This window comes from Diorhabda carinulata, chromosome 7, assembly GCF_026250575.1.
Source record: "Diorhabda carinulata isolate Delta chromosome 7, icDioCari1.1, whole genome shotgun sequence".
In the NCBI taxonomy this organism is placed as follows: Eukaryota; Metazoa; Arthropoda; class Insecta; order Coleoptera; family Chrysomelidae; genus Diorhabda; species Diorhabda carinulata.
Genome location: NC_079466.1, coordinates 7,932,411 through 7,953,565, shown reverse-complemented (window position 1 = coordinate 7,953,565; position 21,155 = coordinate 7,932,411). Strand labels below are relative to the sequence as shown.

Below are 21,155 nucleotides of genomic sequence, written 5' to 3'. Positions count from 1 at the left end.
AGTTGGTTCATTCGCGCGATATTATCAAATATTTTCATAGAATTATGTATTGTGATTTTAAGTCAATAGTTATAATTTGTTTTGGAGTTTTGCTTTTGTTTTTATCATTTGTTGAAGAATTCATAGTGTTATACATTTTTTCATTTATATTTGCAGACGCAGTTTAGTTTTATGATAATCTGGCTTAGATCTTTTTAATAATTTGCTCAGATAATTATATGTACTGGTCATTTTACGGGATCTGGTGAGGGTGGGGCACTATTATTTTAATTAATTGTTTATAAGTTCTTAATACTATAAAGAGTTCCACCAAACTGTTGTGAAACATTTTGCAATTTGCAATTTTCAAATGTTACTTCAATAGATTTTTTCAACGACAATAATTTCTTCTTCTGAGTACACCGAAGCCAAGAAACTATTTTACGAATCTTTGAACCTCACATCTTGAAACCCCCAATACTCTTGCAATATAATACTGTCATCTACCAACCACAACCTAAGCAATAATTCTCTCTGCCTCAGTAATCATAAACAAGTTTTATATTACAAAGCTGACAATAATTGAATAGCCCTCTAGGCAGAACAAGATAAATTTATAAAATCATTTTTATTGCCACAGGGAAAATTAAAAATGTGTCTCAATCCTTTCTACCTGATAAAAAATAAAAAATTACAAAGCTGAACAATTTATTAACGCTTTCAATGCGGTTTGAAAGTTACAGTAAAAAATAAATTTTGTGACAACCTAAAAAATAAATTAATCAAATTGAATTCAAAATAACAAATTTGTCACTAACAGACCTTATCAATTTTTTAATGGATCGATATTTTGCCAGTTACTGTATTTTACGTGAAATAAACTCATCTGTAATAACCAAATATAAAATATAATCTTGGAACTAATAACTGCCCTTAATCAATAAATCTTAGTAGTTGAAAAATGACTAAATAGTCTGTGCTCTCATTTGACTGACTTGGGCTTGAGTTTAGAAATACTAAAATTTATGCTAATCAGTGTATAAGTTACTTTTGTTCAGATATAGATTATTTTTTTCAAGTTCAACTATGACTTGATTAACTACCGCTTGACTTCAGTGTGATTGAACCAACTATCTAGCCATTATAAAAATTCTTTACTCAATTTTGGAGTTTTATGATTTTCATGTGCATTTTTTTCAGCATTTAACAAAACTGTGTTTAGTGGCAACAGAATGTGTAATTGCCCTATCCATGGATTCAATTTTACAAATGGAACTTCTGAAATCTGGTGCTCTTTGGCATTTGTTATTGTATACGTTTAATTATGATTTCACATTAGATGAAGGTGGTGTAGAAAAGAGCGAGGAAGCTAATAAGCAAGAGGTAAGTATGTGATAAGTTTTTGTATATTAACGATTGTTTAGGAGATACAATTTAGAATATCTGTGGACCATAGTAGAACACTTGTCGAAAATAGTGAAATCCATAAATAAACTAGTATACACAAAAATGTAGATGGTATTATCTGTCTGCCAGTATTATTGTGATTATTGGTAAATGTATCCAATTAAGAGGAAAATATGTTCAGTATTAAAATATTTTGACATTGAAATTTTGTTTGGTTATCCTTTGGTTGGTTATATATATCCTCGTAGTGCACCAATTGATTCCTTGATGGGAGCTTAACTCTAACCAGGCAGCTGTAGAAATGCGTAAAAAAAGATGACTAAGGGAACGAGAACACAGATGGAAATTACTGAAGGAAGAACGAGTAGATATAACAGATTTGAATAAAAATGAGGTTATGCTCTAGCGTATAAAAATATTGAATTTATATTTTTTTAAAATATTACCATACACATAAAACACAAATAAATAGAGAATATAAATTTACATGTAAATAAGTACATAAAATTTGCTTAAAATGAAAGGAGATTATTAAAGATAATTTTAATTTTGTGACCACTATATTTTATATTAAACTCCAGTTTCTAGCTGTAGTATGTAGCTAGAATAAGTTTGAGAAACGACATTGACGTTTCATTGAATATCCAAATATTGCCTAATGGCATGTTACAAATTACAAAAAACTTTTTGAAAGAAAATTATGTACAATTTTGTTCACTTTCATTTATCACATATCGCAACGTTTTTGAATATCCCAAAATGGCAAAAATTTGCTAGTCTGTGTCCCTTCTGAATCTTGTCGTAAAAATTGGCATATTTGTATGAATTTTTTTCATTTCCATTCCTTACCCTTTCATATGTCCACCCGCACTATGCAAACCAATAGTTGTAATGTACCTTTAAATACTCCTATCTCAATTGCATTTCTGAAATTAGTAGTATCAATAAATAGGCAACATAACTCACTGCTATAATTTACTAAAATAAATCGGAAAAAATTCTTGGAAATTTAACAATATAACTTCAGATAGAACACAGTGCATGTCTATATGTCAAATTGCCTCATCTAATTCAGACAATAGCTGAACCAAGTTGATGTTTTCAAGTCAAACAAAACATGTAGGCGTAATATTAAGTCCTATTATCTGCGTGAAACTGGAGTAGGTCGCTAGTCAGTAATATTTCTGTCATGAGTTGAGAGAAAAAAATATATATTTGTATATCAACGTTATTATGAAAATTAATTTTATTTGATATTATATATTTTTAGGTCAGTAATAGGCTTGCCAAAAAAGCAGTAAGTGCATGTGCTGCGTTGGGTGGTTATATTCAGGGGGAAGATCGGCCTCCACCCAATTCTCTAACTAGAGGAATTTTAAAAGAGCTATTAACTGAATATCTCAGCGAACAACTCGGAGATGATAAACCCGAAGAGGTAATCATAATTCAGGCCATTCGCGACTTTTAAAATATTAGTCATTACTTTTACATCCATTTTATTTTAGATATTAAAAATTTTAAATAGTAACACTGAAACCCCTTATTTAATATGGGATAATGGTACTCGAGCGGAATTAATTGACTTTTTGGAAGCTGAGAGAAATAATAAAAATCGGGAAGATTTTTATATTCCAAATCAGTTTAAATATTCTGCTCATAAAGGGGAACATAAAATTGGAGGTATATTTATTAAAATATATAACCAGCAACCAACGTATCCAATCAAGGTAGGCTTTTGATTTTGGTAACAAGGTTACTATTTATGGAAAAAAAATATTTTATATCTCTCACACATAAGACAAAGGAATGGGGAATCTTGATAGAATTTGTTTATTATGACTCACATTACCAGATATCTTGACTTCTTCTCCATGTAGACCTGTACTTTCCGGAGTTTCTTTTGTATTTGAGAGACATCTGTACGGTGTTCTTGTCAAAATTATTGGAAGCATCTAACAATATCTTCATTTTCCATTTGTCTTTTACTCATGAATATCCCTGTCTTTAACTAGAAATATCTGGAAATCTGAAGTATAACTATAGACAGGAAAAATATGGTATTAAAGTAATAAAGGTGATGCAGTATAGAAATCTACCTGGGATTGTAGCCTCAAAATGAGGCAATGGATGTACGCTATGATTGTGAAATCAGTAATCACGTTTAGGGCAATAGTTTGGTATGCGAAAACAGATCAAAACTACAAGAAAGAAAACCTTGGTAAACGTTAAAAACTTACCCGAGTATGCATTATTAGCTATGAAAACGTGTCCAACTAGGGCATTTGGAATTATCATCAGATATTATAGAAATAATTCAAAATTACCTCGATGAAATTGAAATCCCAGCAATGGTACTACCAGCGAACAGTCCTATCGTTAAACCAATGAAGCCTTATTGGGATCCATTCATTGCAATTCTCGTACATTTTTTATTAAACAAATTTGACTAGAGAGTGTATTTTGGTAACATTGTAGAAACAATAAATAGTTGAAAAATATTCGAATATTGTATGAACTACATGTTTGCAGCAACTGTTACTGAAAAAAAATCAGTCAAATGAACACGAAATATGTAATATATTAAACATCCAAATTAGTTGTATCACCCCTTTCTAAATAATGCATATATGCTAAATCATTTAAAATCACCAATTGATAATTTGAGTTTTGAAAAGAAAAAGATGACTGGAGCAATATTGGAAACATACTGTACTTGTTATCTAAGATTTGCTTTGGCTTTTCCGAACTTTGATGTCAAGCCCACCCACAAAATATAAGTTAATTACGTTGTTTTTGACATTCATATTAATAAGTTTATATCAGATTCTTCTACTTCTTAGTCTTGAATTTCCCGAGCATTTTATTTTTGTTTTATTAGGTATTGTTTTGATATTTGAAATATTTGGAGGTATTGGCTCCCTTTATCCACGGCGTGAAATAATTCGTACTTTTACATATTCCTACTTACGCCGTTTTATAAGAAACAAAAAACAAAGTTGATTAATCACGATTTAGAAGGGGGGTCATGACTACAATACTACAATAAAACATGTTCAACATCAATGAGAGTATAGAGGGCAACTTCGCAAATCCTTTTAGTATACATTTCAAAATTTCCGCTAACTAACTGTAGTCATATACATATTTCGTATCTTTGGATCCAAAAATCCTCTTGATAAACTATATTGATAATGAATTAAAGATTTGATTTTGACATTTCTCATTTTAGCCTAAAATGTGTTTGATGTATTTGATTTTGTTATTTCTATAAAAACGATGTTTGATAAAAATATTTACAAATTTTAGGACCCCAAGAACTTTGTGATAAACCTACTGAGCTACCTAAAAGAACAATCATCTGACCTCCTAAACTTAGTTAACATAGCTTTTTCAGTTACCATAGAAGATAAATTGAAAAATACTGTGATGACTCTTGAAGCTTTAACAAATGTGATACGAAATAACACCGGTGTAGAAACACAATGCATTGGTCATTTTAGGTTACTTTTTAGTTTACTTAATGTTAACTACATACCTATCCCGAAAGGAGCCCTTAACGTTATATCTCTAGTAACAAGAAATAACGATTGTATTAACGATTTGGCTTCTAGTGAAGTCTTGGGTTATTTGTTGTTAGTGTTATATACTATCCAAGATTCTCAACCTCAAACTTTGGATGCTCTTTATGCTCTGATGTCAACCCCAAAAATTGTTAAAGAATCTTTAAATAAAGGAGCGGTGAGTTAATTGCTTTTATAAATTAATTAAAATAAAATGTCAATTGGAACATGTGTAAAAGAGTATATTATTCATGAGTTTATAATGGAGGTAATTATTCACGAGGTGAAGTTTACTTCACTTAATCACCGAGTGAATTGCGAGTAGAATACTACACTTTACCCACGACCACTAAATATTTTTGTTAGAGTTTTCTTATTGGAAAATTATTCTACATTGTTAGAAACACTTTTATTTTATTGTATTTAATTTTATACAAAATATTATTGTCCATTTAAACATAGTTATCGAAAATTATAAATATCGTATAATATCCATAATAATCAACACAAAAAAGTATGTATTAGTTTTTCATATATTGGATATTTAATTTTATAGAATGATGGTATTTATTTATAGTTATTAATAATCCATTTGCCAGTTCAATATTCATATGTCATTTCATATACTTTCATTCACTTTTTTCAACATAATTTAAAATAAGGTATTGAAACACTTGGGTCAAATTTATATTGTTTTAAAAGGTACTTCAATTTATAAATTGTTCCAAAACCCATGATACGTTAAAAACAGATATACGATAAATAGTTTTAATGCTCCATGCTTTCAAACTACAGGTCCCAGGTTCGCATCTGGTCTAGAAAAATTTACTTTTTCAATTTTTTCATGTGTACAGAACTGAATTGAAAATTTTTAGCAGTATTTCACATGATAAAATTATAAACACAAATTTTTTGCAGCAAAACAACATAATCTAGCTAAATCAAGCAAGCATCTGATAGCAGTGATTATTGAATTCATTAATCACTGCTGTGATTACAGGTATTATTAAGGTTGAAAAGCAGACGTGTTTTAGGTACATTATACAACAATCGTTGATAAAATTGTTATGTAGAATTTTAAAAATCATTTCTTACTGATATATATTTTTTAATGAAATTAAATAAATCTCTCTTATAAAAATTTGATAATTTTATACTTCGGTTATTGACAACAAATGAACTTTTTCTATTTTCACATTTTACAAAATATCATGTGCCTTGAGCAAATCGCAAAACAATTGATTTTTCGGCGTTAATTGAAGTTTTAAAACAGTTTCTACATTTCACATACAGATGCCGTAACATTTCATTTAAAATGATTATCAAAAGGCGTCACTATGGCTCTAACCTCGAAGTCGCTGAATAATTCTCGAGCGAAAATGTGTATTTTAATTGTCTTAATTTTTTTTTCGTCAATTCAATTTGAAACTATCAAACTTAGCGTTGATAATAATCGTATGAATTTGTGAATATCATTCACAATATAATCATGTTCCTTATAATGAATATACATTTCTATTCAAAAGTTCCCTCCGCCCTTGCCATTGAAACGATTATACAGAAACTAGAGAATTTTGCAAATTGAATAGTAAAGTTCTCTAGTAGTGCTGATCATTGTCATCAGTCATTTTAAATGAAATCTTATAATGAGAAAAGCTATTGAATGATACTTTCTTGATCGTGATTATGCCATTTTTGGCTAGTGGCTTTGAAAAGCAAAGCTATGATGTATTAGTTATAACTAAAATTTAAAATTCAAGTTCCGTCTCTGGATGGCTGTCAAATATTCTAACGTTTATTGCTTATGCCATTTTGACATTTTTGTAATTATGTTAACTGTTTTAGTAGATTGTGATAATTTTAAAATTTTTGTACATTTAATAATTTAAAATTTCTCAGACGAGTAACATGACATGAGATTGGAATTTGTTGAAAATCTGAACACTAACATTAACCATCAGCCAGACTGTCAAAAGTCAAAACAATTTATTTTAATGATGAAAATACTTTCTGGATAAATAAAAAAGTATACAACCAGAAAATCAGATATTGGAATGACATATCCTCACATGTTTAGTAAAACACATATTCAGTTTCCCGAGAAGGTAATTCCAACAAGTTTCTTGGGAAATCATATCGTTAGCATGGGTTTTAAAGTATTAAATTAATTGACGAATTTTTTCTGTTGATGTTGAGAAATGCGTTAATTCTTGAAAGATAATTAAGATAAATTCGTTAATTTGGAAGTAATATTCCAACAGGATGGTGTTCTTACACACTATTATGGTGCAGATTAATGGTGTTTAGTTCGGTAACCAAATTTCATCTTTGGACTTTCTCTATCTAAAATCAAAGGTTTGCGCCACCGAAACTGACAATATTGACGTTTTTAAGCAACGTAATTTGCAGAATCTACGACTATTTCCGCAAACACATTATAAAAGTACGACAAAAAGGTATCAAAATAGTATATTGCGCTGTATGAAAGTAAATAGAGCAGCTGGTAATTAATAATGAATATGTAAATGTGAATTCCATTTAGTAAGAACGAACAAAAACAAGCTTACTATCATTGATAGGTTTTTTAAAATACTTCTAATAAGAGTTTTCACTTGCTATAGAGTTTCATTTAAAATTATTGGTCATAATGATCTTGTGATGATTTTTGATGAATACGTCATCTATCATCAGTAGTAGGGAACTTTACAGACCTTAATTCCAAATTTCATTATTTTACGTATAATCGTTCCAATGATAAAAGGTGTGAAGGGACTTTTTAAAAGCACTGTATAAACTAAGTTCTTTCATATATTTCACTACTATTTTTTTTATAAATACACAGAAACAATTAATTCAATGAAATGAATAGAATTGATGTTTAAAGTATTTCCTTATATTTGATATTTTTTATAATCCTTTGTTTGAATAACAGTTAATAGTTTCTGCTAGTAGATTCACAAAGAAGTAAGAGCCATTTTAAAAGAATACCTATAAATTGAAAATTTAAAATTTTCAGGTCATTTATCTATTGGACCTTTTCTGCAATTCAACAAATTCCAAGATAAGACAAACTTGTGCAGAATTACTAGCTAGGATGAGTCTTGATAAACTAGTTGGACCAAAAGTGAGATTAGCATTAGGAACTTTTCTTCCACCTATCTTTGCTGATGCAATGCGGGATAATCCAGAAGCTGCAGTAACAATGTTTGAAAGCGCTCATGAACATCCAGAACTTATATGGGATCAGAATACTAAAGACAATGTTTGCAAAGTTGTAGCTAGATTTAGAAGAGAGTAAGTTAAGAGTTTTATAAATTGCCATTTTTAAAGACTTAACTATTCTTCACATAATAAGTTCTATTCTTTCATATATTTGTACTCGTAACTACTAAAACACGTTAATACTCAATATATATTTTATATTATATTCAATTGATTTTCAGGCACCAGACTGAACAAAGTTCAAACCCTTCCATCTATTGGAAAATGCCAGACACAAACGGCCTTACAAATCTTGCTACACCAAATGAATTTATGGTAGCGGGTGTATATCTCAGAATTTTCATTGCAAATCCTTCCTGGAATTTGAGGAAACCAAAAGAATTTCTCACAGAGCTAATGGAAACTTGCCTAAATCTTATGAGCAAAGAGAAAACAAATGTAAGTAGTAAATATAATTATTCAACAAATTTATGGCATAGCATGAATGAGACGAAAATCGCGCTAGGACTGGAGAAGCACAAATATCTTTAAGGTAGATTACTGCGATATACAGATCTTAACACTAATGTAAACGCTGTACACCAACATCTGCAGTCAAAGAGACATCATTTTCTAGCTCAAGCAAAATCAAAGATACTCAACAACGAGCAAGGTTCACCTTGTATATCCTGGATACGACTTCACACTCGATTCAGGTATAACTTTGGATTCCCGTCTTCGTTAGGTACTAAATGTCTTTTCAGCGGGTAGAGAATCTTAAACCTTTAGAATTCGATGTTATGTGGTTTAAAACAACAACTCAACGAACAACAAAATTCTTTGGTTTCCTGTACAGACCTAGTGATACCTGCTACATGCAATTATTCTTGCCGATTGAATCGATTACCTTCAATCAATTGCAGATATTGTTATTGCTGGTGACTTTAATGCTCATTGCATCAGATGGTTGCATATTTCCAACAGAACTGACGATGAGAGGCGAGAAGTTGAAGAGTTTGCAAACAGTCACAGATTGACCCAACTTATCAATGAATCAACCTGAGTCTCTGGTCGAGATGGAGACTTTGCTAGCCTTTTAGCTTGTTTCTAACAATAGACCCTGATATGTACAACGCGACCGTACATGCACCACTCGGAATATCAGATCAAAAACTAATTTCAGCAACGGTGAATTAAAAATCCAAACTCAGAATCCACCTAAATTACGTAAATTTTGGCATTATAGATCAACAAAATGGAAACGAGATTTTGAAGTCATCTTGGCAGGTATGGAAGCCTATTGATAAAAACTCCACTAGAGCAGTCAACAACAAAAATGCTGCTTATCGCAAATGGCGCACAAATCCTAGTACCGAAAATCGTACAAACTTTGTTGCCTTGAGAAATACCTGCAAGCAGACAATAGATGCTCTTCTCAATTATCCAAATGGATCAAGGTCTTTCTAGTCTGTAACAAAAGTGGTCAGTGAAGGCTTTTCTAAGTCACAAATTTCGCCATTTCGCAAGGCCGTAAAAGAGAAAGCGGACTTGTTGGGTCTCATATTTGCTTCAAATTTAACTCTTGATTCGCGGGGAAAACTACCAGCCAGCCTGCCTGGAGCCAGTTCATCGATGCCGAAAATAGAATTCCTACACCGAGATGTGGCTGGTCACAAAGGTTTGACAGTAATAAAGTCACTGGCCGCGATGGAATGCCACCAATTTTATTGAAGTACCAAGTTCGCTATGCAAACTCTTTGTTTTAAATTAGAAGTTTTATGGATTTCACTAAAAAATTTTACGAAATTCCGGTCCAAGTTTTGTTGTTCACAATAGATTGTTCCCAATTTTTGTTCTTCAGAAATCGTTGCGAAAAATCATTGGTTTTCAAGATGTTTCACGAGTTACATTGCTATATGAGCGTATTTGTACTTTTATCAATACTTTGCGCGGCCAATAAGAATATAAATCGAGATGTAGACAATTTGTTTTTAAAGAAAATCATAGAAGAAATATTTAGTATCCTGATAGAAAATTCACTGTTTCAAAATTAAACATTCCTGGAATAATACAGATATCTTTAAAGTAGTCTTATATTACATCGATACAACCTTGCTCAGTCGTAAACTTCAAGTTCGAATCACTTGATTTATGTTCAAGAATTGCGGTAATATAAGCAGCAACAGATAATATATATTTATATATATATATATATATGTATATATATATATATATGTATATATATATATATATATATATATATATATATGTATATATATTTATATATATATATATATATATATATATATATATATATATATACATATATATATATATATATATATATATATATATATATATATATATATATATATATATATTGACACAAGGGGTGTATGGAATAATTGGTAGTATTTGGAGCTCAGTGGACAGGTTATCCTGTAAACTAAAACTATACTATACCTTGTATATAATAATTTTTTCCGCCAATGAACCAGTTTTTATTTTCATTTTCTGGTAATCTGATTCTGATTGTTCTTTCCATCTTAACTTCATTTGTTCCTTTGTTATTTTTCTTTTTAGTGACGTTTTTTTCTTTCGTACATGTGTGTCTATGATAGGAATTCTTGTAAAATCTTTCTATTTTCCTTCTTTATCTAAAATACATATTATACAATAGATATATGATTTGTAATAGTTATGGTTATTTTTAGGTAGAATATTTAGAAATATGTACAACTGCCTTGTGTGCTTTATTACAAGCACAGCCAGCTCTTCTAGAGCTGATACCTTCCATGGGGCACATTCCTAGACTATGTAGACAAATGGGATCTAATATAAGACAGATAGCAATACCAAAATCTGCAATCTGCATACTAAACTCCTTATCTACGAGTACGGTAAGTTAAAATTAATAATAAACATACCTAGTTTTGAAGCAGAAAAAATTTGGAAACTTCAGTAATTCAACATTTTTAAATATATCTGTAATAAATTGGTATGCCAATGGTTCATAGAAAAATCATTAATTATCTTTTGTGTAGAAGGGATTTACCACTATATAAAAAACGAATCTTTTAAGAGATAAAAAATTTCTGTCTGTTTAACGTTTCTCTTTTTTTAAATACATCTTGCACGGTAAATGTGATTTTGCGATCTGCATCTATTGAATTTAAAGCAACTAGATCAGTCTTATTACAAGCTTTAGTGTTTCTCTTTTTATTATGAATGCTTTATGTTACGAAGAAATCTCTTGACTATATACTAAGTAGTACCTTTGTTCAATGTAGTGTTTGGATACATTTCACTGAACAAAGCAATAATGAGTAAATGTGAGTTTGTTTGGTGGTTTGGTTTCTATAATCAGCCGATCTTGACGTTACTTTGTGTTTGCTGTTCTTAAAAATTTAATAAAACCCAATACGGCTTTTGAAAGTTAGTAGTTCCTTTCTATATTAATAAAAATACAACTTTGTACTATTTTTCAACCCATTACATTTTTCTTTAAGTGGAAGTACAATTCCTCTCCTTAATATGATTCAATATGACCATGTTAATTCATTTTTAGGTGTGTGTAAGTGCTATAGCACATTCTGATTGCATGCATCCATTAAAACAAGCTATGCAAATAAGAAAAGATATGGTTGCCGTAGCGTGTGAAGCGCTCAACAGACTTTTTTCAAGCAGTCATGATCAATTAGTTAAACAAGCTTTAGATGTCGATTTTGTCCAGTTTTTACTTGACTTACTCAATGCTAGATTGGAATTGATCGATAATCCTGCTATGACTAAAGCACAAATAGTGAAAGCTCTGAAATCTATGTCTAAAAGTTTGATGTATGGAGAGAAGGTGAATTCTATTTTGGAGAAAAGTACTGTCTGGTCAGAGTACAAAGATCAAAAACATGATTTGTTTATTTCTAGTACTCCTATAGCCGGATACTTGACGGGTAAGCTAAGATTAATATACGATGTATTATTTTCTAAATGTTATTTGAACAAAGATTCCCGTTAAATTTTTGTAGTAGCTCATGATAACAAAAGAAATTCAAATTTTAAAATGAAATGTTTAAATACTACATCTATTTTATATAATTATCATATCTACATTATTTGTTCACCAAGATCATACTCGTAAAAATTGACTTAATAAAGTCATTTTAAAAATCGGTAGAGAAACTTTGAGTAAAGACATTATGTTGGATGGACATAGAATCATAATTAGTATTTTTAATTTGCATCTGACAGGAAAATTAATATTAACACCAGAAGAAAAGACAAAAATGATGTGTTAATTTTTTTGTCCAGTAGAAAAATATTCAAGCATGTTTAACAGAACTTTATCCTTGTATACATATATTTATTATCCGAATTTTAGGTGGCACACCTGCAACGGCTGGTTATTTAACGCAAGGTCCTAGTACCAAAATGAATTCGGCACCCCCTCCTATAGAGAAAGAGGATCCAGGAATTAGAGGCGATGGTCTTTGACTTCTGATTTATCAGTCAAATGATTATGGATAAGAAATGAAGACAAACAGTATGAAATAATATTTTAGTTGAAACAAATTAAGATATCTATTAGGGTCGTTAAATGAATTTGAGATAATAAAAATGTACTTTTTTATAGAATAAGTCTTCAAAAATAATAGATAGGCTCAATTATGAAAAAACTATGTCCTTGTTTTCAGTTAATTAAAAAAGGGTTATGTATTTTTCGATTTAAACATAATATTCTTCTTTCCAAGCCCTAGACAGACGATTAATGTTGAAAATTTCATTCCACAACCTCAGTTTCTCACTTTTATGTACCCTTTATTTGAAGTTCCCTATTTTTTTTTTCATTTTACGAAAGTGATATACAAGTAATTTATATGGAAAATTGTGTCAAATGATTAGAAATTCTATAAATTTGGCTCTGGCTCTATTCTAGTTATATCAATATTCCACTCTATAATTACTTCAGGACTGCTCCTATATTGCTCAAGCCTTAACCTTGTTAACTAGTATTCAATAATATTATTATTATTGACAAAGAAAAAAAGTCAGCAAATACTTTCTACAGTGGAACATTTTAACTTTAAATATTTATTCTTTTTCTCTCCGTTAAGGCTTTTTTTAATTTTTTTTCATGTTGTTGATACCTATAGTGCCCCGTCGAAAGGAGAAGTTATTAATTCATTCCAGAGTATTATTACCTTACTGGTACTTGGTTAATTATCTTGTTCTGTAGAATTTTCAATGTATCCAGTATTTATCAAATACCCTAATATTCATAAGCAGACTTTTCAGACATCGTGTTTGTTTTGTTATAACTAGGTACCGTCATTGAAATTTATAATGAATTTCGATCGGGCGACAATTTCGGATAATTTGAGGATGATGAAATCAGCAAATAAGATGTCCTCTTTACTACAGTGCTTTGAATTATTTTCTGCAATTGAATCATTAATTCTCTCTTGAAATTTTCTTGTTGTTATGAGTTTTATTTCAATATGCTTTTTAATCTTCACTTTTATGATAATCAAGCTTTCCCTTTAGGTGATTAAATACTTAAACATAATGTAAGCTGGTGAAAAGCGATAGAAATATGAAAATAAGGGTAAAATGAGGCAAAAAATCGCGTTTGTGACCAATGGCGAATCGGCGCTGAAAATTCGTTTAAATAATTATTTTTTTTAATTGATTCGTTCATAAATGTTGACGATACGATAATTTTTTTTGTTAATGGTAATACAATCTCATATTGCGCGCTTGTATGTTCACTTATACAATAACCGGAAATTCACATAATGTAGAAGACAATATTGGCTTCTATTCTTTGTTACAGTTATGGTCGCTGATACTGACTCACTATCTAAGGGGGTAAGCTAGATATCTAAGTTGCAAAACTGCAACATCTTTTAAGGGAAACTATGGTGGAAGCAAATGAGAATGGCTTTGACATTATCATACATTTTTCTATTTCGTCGTGTTGAATATTTCTATATTTGTCATTTCCACATTTTTTCCGTGTAGACTGCCGATAGAAACTAAAGTTTTTAAATAGAATCTCAACAACTATTGGGGGCTCTTCTGAGACTTTTTTTACGGTAAATCAATCCGAATTTTTTTTTATTTTGATTTCTACTCCCTATATATGGATCCCAATCTTGAGGCTCGGTATTCCTTTTTTGCAGTTTTTCGGGGTTCTAGTATTATTGTATTATTTTTTTGTATTCTCAGTTTTTCTGTATCGTCATTAGTTGAGATCATTACTTAAGCTGCATAAGTTATTAACGGTTTTATTGTTATTTTTGATTTTGTATATTTATATTTTTGCTATGATTTCTATATTTAGTGTTTGGTATTAGCAGCATTGACTTAGTTAATTCTCTCTGCACTTCTTTAATTATCACTGTCCACCATTACTATCTGATATTTAATATACTGGTAATTTAAAAATGGTCCTGACCTGCTTCTTTGCTTCCTTTTTTAGGGCGTTTTCTAAGTTTCTCACGTTTTTGCTAACAGTATTAGGTCAGTCACATATCCTTGATACTTTGTGTGAGTGTTCTATTGATTTCTCTACTTAGAATCACCACCTCCAGTGCAATATTATATAGTACTTTTGGTGATGTACCTTCAAATCTGATCCCTATTTCCAATCCAATTATTTCCCTGTTTCCTTCCATTGTTATCATTTCCATTTTCCTGTTGAATCAGTCTTAGTCGTCTTTGTCTATTTGTCCATTCCTCCAATAAGTAGTTTTTTTATTCTTAGCATTTTTTATTACCACTACTATATGAGGGGTATGAGGGCTAGCTAAAGGAAAAAAATACAGCATAATCACTGTTTATTAGTCACATTAATTTATGGCACGTTAAGTCATTAATCTAATTTTTTAATATTTAATTAATTAATTTTTAATAGGAACATTATGAAAAACCATCTTGCCCCGTACTATGGGATAATGATGGGGAAGGCTAGACGTTCTTGCAAAACAAAAAATGTATATTTCCTTCAGATCTTCATCGTTCACGCCAGCACAAGTGTTGTGAGCCCAACACCCACAGAGCTGGCATCCTACCCAAGATTCTGACGATGTTAAAAAATTGTTGTTTACATCATTACAATATAAGCAAATGGCATCTTCATTATTTATCTTTTGTTTTTTGGCCTTTTGTTGGTTTTTAGCATTAGTATTAGATGTTTTCCCTGGCTTTTTCAAAATTTTCAGCTCATCCTTGGGGGTACATGGTCGTAGCTAAACGTCAGGTCACGGCATGCTGCACGAAAGGAAGATTCAGGATAATAAGTATGTCCTTGTTCAGGTTCTAGGACGGTTGTTCTATCCACTCTTAGTGTGATATAAATGCTACATTTGCAGGCTTCATTTTGCAGTGAGGATGAAAGCAAAATATAATTACTCCATTTCCACGAGCTAGATCAATCAATTCCAAATTTTTAGTATGACTCACATGACTTTCTAGAAGCAGCAATACTTGGTTAGTAGGAGTAGCTCCGGAAAATTTGATGAAGTTTAGTTAAAAATATTCCTGATCTTATCCAGCCTCGAGGATTGCACACTGTTGTAGTACCTGGTGGAACATGATCCGTTAGTTCTGGCTTCATTTGTGCTCTCGACAAAAAATCATCAGAGGGGCCTGTAAGTTCCAGCAGCGTTTAAACATATTTCCGTCCATAGTCCGTCCTCGTTCAACAGATGATAACGAACCCATTTGTTTTCGTGTTTTCGTAGCTAATATTTTGCTCTTGGTTTTAGACACAACGGAAATTCTAGTTTCATTACAGTTCTATATTTTTTCAGGAGTCAATCCATACTTATCATAAATATCTCCAAGAAACTGATAAAATTTACTTCTGGCTACTTTATTGAACACCCATTGCTCTAGCATATCTGTTGATGTGGCTTCAGTTTTGCGAATTGATAAATTTTGGTGATGACTCATCATACCTCACATCCAATACCTTATCTTGCCTCATAAGGTCACTTTGAACAAAAACAAATTTAACTAATAAAATGTTTAACAGATTCCTATAAAAAACAATTCAAATAAAAATATACAACACTAGTAACCAAAAATCCAAAACACATAAATGGGGTGATCATAATTACCTTAATTAATGACGTTTAACCTTAACCTTTAACAAAAACTTAGATTGACGAAACGGTAAACCAGTTTTTCGTTTGTGAATAAAAGACACGTGCACTCCCATTTACAACTTCTCGCGCACTAACCGTTGGTTTAATGAGGCATCGAATGGGCTTTTTTTATATTAACAATTTTAGAACGTAAATGGAAGAAGACATAATTTCATTATTATTACATTTGAATTGAGAATTTCACTTTTATTTGTGCTTTGATTAGTTGATTGTTAATTAATACAAACTCACTAGCAGTAGCATGCCTAAAATTTGTGATTTTAAATGATATTTGACTATTTTTTTAATGCTGTAGGTGAACTTGTTTCACCTTGAAATTTTTTATTTTATTCCAAGATACATCGTTTTTTACAACTGCTTATTTTTTTTATTACTGCAGATTAAATTCTGTAAAAGATACAAGAGGTTTGAGGATTTTTTCAGGGGCATTAATAACAAGTTTACAGATTTAACTTTACACCGAACCTAATATTGAAAACAAAGCGAAAAACATAAGAAACTTAATATGAAGTGGTTCCTCCACGTTCACTAATAATAGCCACAATTCTTATTGGCAGCTTGGTCAATTTGATTTCAATCTTCAATTGAAACGTTATTAAGCTGTTGTAAATTTGCATAAATTAGAAGAACTCAGTTTCCCTCTCAAGAACATTGAAACATACTTCAAAGAGCTGGCCTTAGAGTAGGCCAAATTACTACTGGAATTATAACCTCTGCTAAATACTCAATACTGGTCAATATATGTTTTACGATGATTACTTTTGAATCCTTGCTTTGTAGGATACATGTAAATCCATATTAAGATAGTAATTCCATTCCTAAGTATGTAAATTCATAAACTTATTGCTATGTCCAAAGAAAATAATTTAAAATACAACTATTTTCTGAAACCCTTGTATCGTTTATAAAAATTAAGTATTAATAAATGAATCAATCATAAAGAAAATGTGTCTTGATTTATATTTTTGTTTGGTGATAGTTATTTATTTTTCAAATGTACTAATATCATTTTAACATGAAACGTACTTAAATTTTTCAATTGGGAATACATAGTTGTGATTTTGAAAGAAATATTATGATGCTCAAGTGTTACTATTGTCTGAAAATAATATCTTTAAACGTTTTTATTAAAGCACATTTCGTCTAGATATCACTTGATATGGTATACTTTATAAAAACGTTCTTGTAGTAACAGTTCAATTGATTAGGATTGAAATAATAGATGTGTTTCTTTGAATTTTTTATTTTCTCAATACCCTGATATAATAAATCCCTTTAATCATATAATTAAATGTTATACATCATTTAAAATACTTGACACATTCACAAATTATTTTTCGGACGAAAAAAAAAAATAAATTTGGAAACATAACATTTTTATATTGGTTGATATCATTTCGCTAAGAAAATGTAATAAGCCCTCATATAGATATTATTATAAACCTTACATAAATATAAAAAAGTGCATTTATAATACATGTCACAGACATAATATTTATTTAAATTGTGGCAATGTTGTAACGTTTTGGATTATACAGTTTGCACAAAGAATAAACATTCCTGATTATTTTGAAGAAATACTTATCACAAAATTTGATTAAAAAATTGTTTTAAATCAACAGATTTATGTATGTTACATGAAGATAGTGACAAGTTATAGTGTTGTAAAAAATGTATAAAATTGTATATAATAAATTATAATGGAAGTAATTTGTATGTGCTAAAAAGTTATTTATAATATTCAGTTTAAAAATTATATATTTTCTATTATATCTAAGTTATGACTATTAAAGTGATACTATTGTTTCTAACTCTTTTAATAAGAGTTTCATTTATACAAATACATTTTCAAAATTAATATTCCGATTCTTATTGACCACTAAAAAATACTTGTAACATCTCCTGTTTTCCTTTCTAGAATTGCTTTTGCGACATAAGAGCATTAGATCTCATTTTTTAGATATTAAGGACTGAATTTTGTATAAATTGAAATGTAGCTAACTAAGGTAAAATTATTCTTATTTAGTCTTTCATTGAAAAAGTTAAAGATATACCAAAAATTTATAATTACATAGGTCTTGCTCTGCTTTACGTAGTGTACAGTCTTTTCAATAAACATCTTGTAGTGTGATTAGACTTTTAGTATTGAAAACCGGCAACAAGGTCGAGGATGGACAGCTCGCGAAACAACGACAAGCTATCAGCAGTGGCATGAGAGAAATGAGCGACAATAAACTTATAATTCATAATTCAGTTGAATATAGTGTAAATAAAACTAAAGCAAAATCGAATCGTCTGATTCATTGATTAAGTAACCAATAAACGTAACACATCTGGAATGTGATCGGTGATAATCAGTGTAGATTTCTAAATACAGGATCAACGATCAAGTGTTTACATTAAAGTAGATACTAAGAATAGTTATGAACATACCTTAGCAGTTCATGCAACAAAATCTATGTTTATTATATATGTAACAATATGAAAAAGAATGAAATGATACACCTGGAGTCGATCCAATATCAACAATGTTATTCACAGTAGAGGCCATAATCAAAACCTGAAATATACTATCAAAGACCAGAGGAAAAATTAATGAAACATTGAAATGACTGAAAATCTGAATGAAGGAAAAAAGAGTGTCTCCATTTGAACAAACATAAGATAAAATACTTGATAATGAGTATAGATACCTAAGAATAAATATCAATAACAGCAATAGCGAAAACGAAGAAATACATATTAATGGATTAGCAGAAGGTAACAACAATATTAAACAAATTCAATTTTAACGGTGAATTATGAAGCTATACAAATGAGAATGAATTTCCCCTGAAGGAGGCGGCAAAAACTCATTTGTTAATAACAGCTACGCAAGGTGGTGATACATTTGGTATCTATTTGATATCAAGCCTTTCTTTGTAATTGCTAAAGTTCATGTCATCATGAAATTATCTATAATTACTCATTGATTTAGAAATAAGTGAATTATTCGACATAAAACCGACTTTCTCATGCATTATGAACAATAACAAGGTGTTAATTCATTGACATATCGACATAATAATTATTATAAACACTAAAAGTAGTTGTGCTCAAATACGGTTTCGTTATTAATATCAACCATTAAATTGATAAATATTAATGATTTACTGTTGACATGTAGGAGAGCTAACGAAATTAACAAATACCAAGCGCCTGTATAAAACAATAGAGTAACAAAAGTAGGAGTGGATAAACCCTTCGAAGGATCTGAATCTTTCTGTGGAATCGGTTAAAGGACAATAGAGAAAATACTAGGAAAGGGAGTAGATAGGAAGATAAGTAAGAACAATTTATTAACACGAGTCTTATTGAGGCGTTTCCGTCTCAATGGGCGCTAGATTTAGCAGAGAATGCAATCTACAGGTTCTGCTGTATAGAAGACGAAACTTCTATCCACTTTCCCTCGAAGTGTGAGATACTACACCAGAGCATTATATATGTAAAAATTTGAAATAAAAGATAAAGATCTTTGGCAGCTAGAGTCTTTCCACTAAATTTTCTGAAGGGAGTGGGATTAATAGACCAGCTGTAAACATTGACCGTTCCCAGTGCCACAGTAAAAAAGGGGACACAATAGTTCAGTCTATATCACACACTGTAATAAACACATAAACATAAGGACTTCTTTTATATTTCTCAATATTGTCATATAATAGGTTTACTCCAGCAGACTGTCTGTGAATACTTAATGCGCTATATGAAAATGCCGTTCCAACAGTTTCAAGTTCAAGTAATGAAAGAAAAATTTTACGTTTCAGCAACAACTTCTTTAATACTAGTTCGAGGTGAATATAATGTTTTGACTAAATTTTAGAACACATGGAACCGCGCATATTTTAGATCGTATATTGTGTTTTATCAGGTTGTAAAATATTTTTAAGATGGGGATAAGTATTTAGTCGGTAGTTGAGATGAAAGTGAATGGTCCAGTGAAACTATAAAATCAAAAATGATGCTTTTCTTCTTTTTCCTACCTGTGTTAAATGTTGTGTTGCAGCAGCAATTATTGGGTATGCCTTCAAAATAGATTATAAACTTTTTCTTAAGAATAGTATATCTTAGGTATATATTACTAAAATTCTCTAAGGGATTAATATTTCCCATATCCACTTTAGTAACATCCAAATAGCCCTTTTAACTGTACATTTGGTAAGTAGCATCTAATGGCTTAAGACACAAAATCACTTATATTTATAGTTTCTGAATGTACCCTAAAAATAAAAAAACCTTAAACACCTCTTAAAAAGCAAGCATTATACCAGTTGTGGTACAGTTCAGAGACTGAAGTTGCAGTGGGCTCAGGAACATATAAATTGGAGACATGAAGAGTGGGAGAGAGTTTTATGGAGTGATAAGTCAATGTTTGAAGTTTTTGGGTCTAAGAAAAGAGTGTTTGTGCGCAGATCAAAGAAAGAATGGATGCTAGATTAAGATGACCAGACGTCTCGCTTTTGGTGAGCCAGTCCAAATTTTTCAGAATTTGTCCCGCGACCCGCGACGTTTTTCAAAAGTCTCGACTTTTAGGATTACGTTAAATTTTATATTTAAGAAAATCATTGTTCTAAGAATCCTATAGGCTACGTCGACTAACATATTGATTTTGTTATCCAAATAAATAATTAAATGTTGATACTTTGGAAAGCCATTTTGTGTCAAATATAATTTCAAAAATTCTTGTCAAGATTTTTACAATATTTTAAAACGTGACAACAATCTATTGAAACAAATTCACTCAAATAAAAAATATGTCAAGCAATAAAATATTATACATTTTTTTATATTTATAAATTGTATT

General features: G+C 30.3%; 3 protein-coding genes across 3 annotated transcripts in view; 1 reads left to right on the top strand and 2 right to left on the bottom strand.

The window, feature by feature from the left end:
• Positions 1-12,698, top strand: part of LOC130896695 (dnaJ homolog subfamily C member 13) — a 48,340-nt gene extending 35,642 nt beyond the window's left edge. Inside the window, exons 23-31 of the mRNA XM_057804957.1 lie at positions 1,180-1,362; positions 2,657-2,821; positions 2,892-3,113; positions 4,693-5,124; positions 7,963-8,240; positions 8,390-8,606; positions 10,862-11,047; positions 11,716-12,097; positions 12,526-12,698. Coding sequence (XP_057660940.1) covers positions 1,180-1,362; positions 2,657-2,821; positions 2,892-3,113; positions 4,693-5,124; positions 7,963-8,240; positions 8,390-8,606; positions 10,862-11,047; positions 11,716-12,097; positions 12,526-12,638 — 2,178 coding nt within the window. The 3' untranslated portion in view covers positions 12,639-12,698. The remainder of the gene's footprint in view (positions 1-1,179; positions 1,363-2,656; positions 2,822-2,891; positions 3,114-4,692; positions 5,125-7,962; positions 8,241-8,389; positions 8,607-10,861; positions 11,048-11,715; positions 12,098-12,525) is intronic.
• Positions 1-21,155, bottom strand: part of LOC130896701 (zinc finger protein 830) — a 286,395-nt gene that overhangs the window by 166,718 nt on the left and 98,522 nt on the right. The gene's annotated exons all lie outside the window — the stretch shown is intronic.
• LOC130896696 (tyrosine-protein kinase receptor torso) overlaps positions 10,711-21,155 on the bottom strand; it is a 60,922-nt gene continuing 50,477 nt past the window's right edge. The window contains exons 14-15 of the mRNA XM_057804958.1: positions 20,335-20,571; positions 10,711-10,804 (exon numbers count right to left, since the gene is read on the bottom strand). The gene's annotated coding sequence lies outside the window, so the exon portion shown is untranslated. The remainder of the gene's footprint in view (positions 10,805-20,334; positions 20,572-21,155) is intronic.